At 42.3% G+C, this 6,695-nt stretch overlaps 1 protein-coding gene across 1 annotated transcript; it reads left to right on the forward strand.

Moving 5' to 3' along the window:
• Positions 1 to 4,745: 4,745 nt before the first annotated feature.
• Positions 4,746 to 5,799, forward strand: LOC130475532 (epidermal differentiation-specific protein-like). Its single transcript, XM_056847330.1, has one exon. The coding sequence runs from the start codon at positions 4,801 to 4,803 to the stop codon at positions 5,797 to 5,799; it is 999 nt and encodes a 332-aa protein (XP_056703308.1). The 5' UTR covers positions 4,746 to 4,800.
• Positions 5,800 to 6,695: the final 896 nt, after the last annotated feature.

Raw genomic sequence — 6,695 nt, forward strand, 5'->3', positions numbered from 1 at the left:
AATTACCAAAAAAAGTGAAAATTAAAGGCACAAAATTGCATGCAGAAATCAGAGAATAAACAACCAGTATGAGGCTAGAGCCAATGAAGAAAACCCATACTGAAAAAGCCATTGCCTTCTACCAGTAGGTGAAAACTGCCCTTCCTGTTTATCAGTGCATTCCTGAGTTGGGGGTGGTGGTTCAGTGGCGGCAGGAGGCAGCGCAGCAGCTAGGGCTGCCAAGTGCCAGGTGGTGGCAGGCAAACCCCCGCCAATCCACCTGGCTGCCTGCCGACCCCACGGTGCCACATCACTTCCAGTTTACACCCGGAAGCGCATTGCAAGGGGCCGTTTACCAGTACCTGGAGGTTGGCAACTCTATCTGCAACATGCCAGTCAAGTAACCCCTGAAGCACAGTCCCCCACAACCCAACCAGCCTGTGCAGAACGATACCATAGTCACTGGTATTGAAGGTTGCTGAGGTGTCTAGGAGAATCAACTTCCCCTCTCACTCTCCTGGCAAACGTCATTAGCCAAGGCAACCAAGGCTCCATCCCAAAACTGGGCCCAAATCCAGATTGAAATGGGTCTACATAATTAATCTCCTCCAAGACCCTCTGAAGTTGTGTAGCCACTACCCCCTCTATCAGCTTGCCCAAGAATGCAATATTAGCCACTGGGCGGTAGTTGTTTAGGTCATTTGGTCCAGAGAGAGGTCTCACAACCACCTTTTTCGAAGTGGTCGGAACTACACCCTCCCACATCATCGCCTGGACTGACTAAACCAACCCAGCCTGGCGTGATACTATTAGCTGTGAGGGGCAAGGGAAAGCCTAGATGTGGTGGGCACCCTTCTAAGCAGCATTTCCACTTCATCAGTCCTCAACAGCTGAAAATCATCCATAGTCTAGGACCAGACTGCATTCCAATAATATCCTGAGGCTGAACTGATCCATCTGCAGCATCTAAGTCATGGTGGATGTAAGCAATTTTGTCTGCAAAATTATTGGAATAAGAGTCCCCTTCACAATCTGGAAAAGCTCTTCTGAATGACATTGTGCAGATGCAATGGTGGCAGAGAAGTGATCTGGCTTAGCTGTTATCACTGCCACAGAGCAGGCATTATAATGTTCTCTCTTACCTGTGTTGTTGGACCACCGTGTTCAGCTTTGCTTTGATTCCTCTCCTGCCCAGCAGATGAAATGGTTCAGGAGTCAGTTTATCATGCCTTAAAAAACAATTTCCTGCTTTTGCAAGCTTTAGCGACATATTTAAAGATTATATTAGACAAAGATTTATGTAGAGGTTGCAAACAAATTGCTTGTACGGTAAGTGCTTCCATCATCATACACATTGCAGCTATTAGACTGACTGTCACATTCACTTAGCGCAGATGCAGATGCTGTTTGAGGGGGACTGAGACCCAGAGAAAGTATCTTGTCCAAGACAACACAATGGATCCAAGCAGAGGTGGAAACAGAATTCACACTTTCCCAGTTTAAGTGCACTGAACAATGTTAGCATTTTGCCCTCACAGCACCTCACAGATTTAGACTACTCAAGTGCCATTTATATGTTAGACCAGCAACATGGGAGTACTTTTTCAGGGGTTTTATCTCATGGCACTGCATTGTAAGTACCATGTAGGTGGTACCAGTCACACAGGTCTTTCCCACATGATTGCCACCCAAGTACAGGGAGCCAGCATGGTGTAGTGGTTAAGAGCGGTGGTTTGGAGCGGTGGACTCTGATCTGGAAAACTGGGTTTGATTCCCCACTCCTCCACATGAGCGGCAGAGGCTAATCTGGTGAACTGGATTTGTTTCCCCACTCTTCCACATAAAAGCCAGCTGGGTGACCTTGGGCGAGTCATAGCTCTCTTGGAGCTTTCTCAGCTCCACCTACCTCACAGGGTGTCTGTTGTGGGGAGGGGAAGGGGATTGTAAGCCAGTTTGAGTCTCCCTTAAGTGGTAGAGAAAGTTGGCATATAAAAACCAACTCTTCTTCTTCTACCTGCATGTTTCCCCAAAGGGGTGAATTGTAACCCCATGGAATGGTTTCAAACTAGGAAAATAATGCCTCATGCCAAGGTCCAAATTCACATCTAGACTCTGTGCAGCTACTGTTTAATGAAAAAATGCTGAGAGTTCCATTAATGGAACCCCAGCATCATTATGCTGCCATTGCTCTTTCTTCTGCATCGCTTCTTTCTTCTTCCTTATGCCAGGGATGCTTTGCTCTTCTCCAATAATCAAGCTTCTCTCTTTCATGCTTTCCAGGTGTTAAATAGCTTATCATAACTGGGACATGGTTTTTGTATTTTTCTTGATGATATTTGAATTTTACATAATTACCTTCCCCCTTATACTTCCTGCATTTCATGGCTCCTTGACGCTGCCCCCAAACCTCAGATCTGTGATCCTGACAAAACTCCTAACAATGAATGTGAAGCATTCCATGGAGCATCACTCATGTAATGAAACTGTAAGTCCCAGAATTCTAGGGAATGTCATGAAAATAAGACCAGTTTTAAACGGGTTTAATTCTGTATATAGATGTATCTCTTCTCTCCCCTGTCCCTTTCCCGTTGTTCTTTTTGTCTGTTCTTGGCATATTCCCTTGTCTCTGCTTTGCCCGTTTATGAACACTGAAAATCCTCTGGCAGTCTACATCCTGTACCCTGCCTGTTGCCAAACAATGCAGGCAGAGCAATCCAGCCATGTTAAGCACTTTCAAGTCCCATTTTATTTTAGCATATGCTTTCCACTAACTCAGTTCACTCAGTGAGAATCATTACTATTGTCAGCAGTAGAATAGCAGGAGTGTCCAAATAGCTGTGTGGCAGTTTGTTTCATATGGATGCAGCCCATGAGAAGAGTGAAAATAAAATATTTCTTTGAACGCTCTCCATAGTGGCTGCCAATGGCATTCCCATGAGTGTCTCATTCCTTCCTATGCCTACTCCGGCTTCTCCTTTCTTCCAGTTATCAGAATGATGGAGGGTTTTTTTTCCCCCTCTCAAGGGAAAGGTGATGGAAAAGAACATATGGGAGAGGTCAGGTTTTCCAACTGAACAGATCTTTAACTAGTCTCTGCCTGAGAGCAGAAGAAGTTGCAAACACGATGGACTGCTGAATGTCATGCAGACTAGAGAAGGAAGTGAATCAGGATAACATTTTGGCTAAAAGTCTGTCTCTGGGTGGTTTGTGGGCTGGACTGGGCTGAACTTCTGCAGTCTTTTGCCTGGCAATAAAGTTTATAAAGAGGCTCCCCAGCCTCACAAACATTTTAATTGGTTTCATATTGATTGAATCTCTCCTTATATAAAGCAAGCAGGAGTTGTAGGAATTCTAGGCTGCAGAGAGAGCTTGGACACTTACACAGATTGCATATCAAGGTCAGTACAAATTATACTTCTGTTGTTGCAAGTAAAACCTTTAGTTGTCAGGAAAATATGAAGTACAGGTCATGTTTGCAAGAATGTCAGAATATTCACTGACCTATAGTTCAGAACTGGCACAGTATATATGACAAAGTAGGACTCAGTGGAGGCAGACAGAGCTGTTTTATATGTGCACTATTTATCATACCTTAGAGAAATAAATTTAATAGATTCCCAGTCTGTCTCAGCATCTTTGTAATGCTTTTAGAAACCCACTAACCACAAGTGGAAGAAAACTCTAATCATAAATATGCTTTGCAAAAAAAAAAAAAAGTATGTATGTAGGGGGTTGGTAGCTAATTCTCACAGGAGCTTCAAGAGGACAAGACCCCTCTCCTCCCACCCATTTAAGCTGTGAGGCAGCAGTCCTCCTTGCAACGTAATGGACCCTTGGAGTCCATATTGGGCTCTGAGGCATTTCTTGAGTGAGAGATTATAGTGGTGATTAATTTTCTCATTCAGCTTCAAGGAATCTGGTCAATCCTTTTTCGACTATAGTAACTGCAGGCCCAGAAGCTACATAGAAAAGGACCACCCATTTTGGTGAAGAAGAAACTGCCATTAAACATTTAGAGGACCTTAATTATCCTCCAAGTTGGTTGAAATCCTAATGCTAGAGAATAGAGAATAATGTATATAATTGACCTCTGTGGGATTTATTTCTAGGAGTGCCAGCTCCTGAAATAAAACAATTTCTGGGCAGGGCCCAGGGGCCTCAGCTCAAAGTATCTACCAGCTTTTGGTGAGCCTCCAGAAATAGCTCAGTACAAAAACTGCCTATTTTCAACTTTTAAAAATCTGCTGGGGGGGAATGGGTCATCAAAGCAGCCTTGTGTGTGTAAAGTGCTATCAAGTCACAGCTGACTTATGGCAACCCCAGTAAGGGGCTTTCAAGGCAAGTGATTAAGCAAAGGTGGTTTGCCATTGCCTTCCTCTGCAGGGTCTTCCTTGGTGGTCTCCTTTTCAAGTACTGACCCTGCTTAGCTTCTGAGATCTGACAAAATCAGGCTGTACCACGCCACCTTCCCTCCAAAACAGCCTTACCCCTTGTTTTCTGAGACTTTGCTCAAAGGCCAAAAAAAAAACCTGGCCAGGATGGTATGTGTGCACGTGTGTGTTCTGGACCATTGACAGCCCCACCTACTAGTGAGGATTAGGCAGATACTGTTTTATTACTAGGAAGGTAGGAAACTGAGAACATGTTTTCATCATTCATACAAAGCAATCCCTCTCCTGTCCCCTTTTATCTGTAAAATTTGTTAATGCTGCTAGGTGTACTTTGTTTCATTGTGTTCTTCTGACTTTTCTCATGGCAGAGTGAATTTCTGCAAAGGAAAAGCTGCTTTCCATTTCATAGCTCCTCACCAAAAAGTGTAAGATGAATAAAATTATTGTTTATGAATATGTAGACTTTAAAGGACTCCATAGAGAATTTACTTCAGATGTTCCTGACCTACACAATGTGGACTTTGGGGACTGCATCTCCTCCCTTAAGGTGATTGGACAACCATGGCTGACCTTTAGTGACTCAAACTACAAAGGTCTGGCCCATCCATATGAAGAAGGAGAATATAACCACATCAGCCGAAATGATGTCATTTCTTCTCTCCAGCTAGTGAGTGAAGACCTGGAACATCCTCAGATTACGCTGTTTGACAAACCAGATTTTAAAGGGGCAAACAAAATAATAACAGAGGAAACCAACCTGACTTATGGGTATTTCAATGATAAGGCATCTTCCCACATTGTCCAGAAAGGTGTCTGGCTCTTGTATGAACATGGAGATAGAAAAGGCTGGGAATACATTGCTCGGGAAGGAAATAAACTTCCAAATTACGAATCAGTGTTTCGTCTGAATAAGAAGTGTTCCTATGTGTATCCCCTTAAAGGTGGTCAGCCCGTAATCATTTCCAACATCTTATGGGATCACAAGAAAGTAGAGAGTGAGAGGAATGTAGTGATTGATGAGATAAATGGTGTCAACAACACGGATTTTGAGCAGATATTTACCACCACTTCCAGCAAAACCTATGAATCATCCACTAGCCATAGTTTCAAATTAAAAACTTCGGCTCTTAAATTAGATGGGAGCTTCTACTTAAGGATTGATCCAAGTACTAATATCTTGGTGGAAAAAGGAAGTATAGACTCTGTCACCAAAGACAAAGTTGAGGTAATCTTGCCAGCCAAGATCCCACCACATTCAGAACTGAATATCCGTGTGATCATGAAGTTGGTCACTGCTTCTGTTCCTGTGGAACTGACCATTACCAGGAATGGGAAATCAAAGACAGAATGTGGAGAATATCGTAGTGTCTCAGGAAGCTCCATCAGTGCCAAATACATTATGAAGCCAGTTGAGAAGAAAACAGACTAATTCATCACAAAAATAAAAAATGACAATGCCAGCTAACATCCATATATTCATATCCATTTTATAGATCCATAGAATCAATAAGGGAATTCCAGTTTCTGTGGAACTGAACAATTTTCAGAATAGAAGGTGAAGACGTGGAATTATACACCACTCTTTGCCTTCTTCTGATAATTTAACCAAGCCTCATAGATGTACTATTCTTTGTATCTGAGGAAGTGAGTTCTGACTATGAAAGATGCTGCTGAAATAAATGTTATGAGTCCTTAAGGAGCTATCAGACTCCTGTGTAATAGGTATTATCACCAGCCCCAGATACTGTCATTTTTTCCCCTGGTTTTTCTCACCCTGCCATATTCAGTTGTACTTAGGAAAAACAATGGATATTTTATAGACTGTAGCATGCTTTTTTCTGTACTTTCCTGGCAGTTTTAATTCCAAATCTATTCTTCTACCTTTGTTTGTATTTGTACCTGGATTCCGCAAACAAAAAACGTTGTATTCCTTTATCAGTTGAGAGTATTTATGTGGTCAAGAGAGACTTGAAGGTTAAAAACATCTTCTTTCTTCCAATCATGAAAAGAGCAGCACTTGCAGTTTGGAAAATTCACAATTTGGAAACAATGTTTGTTGTATGTTTTTTGATCATTAAGGACTACAGACCCTAAAGCTGTAATGAATAATGCACTTGATCAGACTTTTGATGGTTGTGAGTCTCTGTTACTATTTAGGACAGAATGAGGGATCTGAATTGATATACAAATTGGTAATAGGATTGTTGCTAAATCACTAGAATACGTGATGTGGTGTTTTGGGTTGAATTTATTCAAAGACACCAGCACCTATAGTATAGTGAAATAGAAGTAGCTAATGTGAAGACACCCATCATTTCGGAAGAA

This window comes from Euleptes europaea, chromosome 1 (assembly GCF_029931775.1).
Source record: "Euleptes europaea isolate rEulEur1 chromosome 1, rEulEur1.hap1, whole genome shotgun sequence".
NCBI lineage: Eukaryota > Metazoa > Chordata > Lepidosauria > Squamata > Sphaerodactylidae > Euleptes > Euleptes europaea.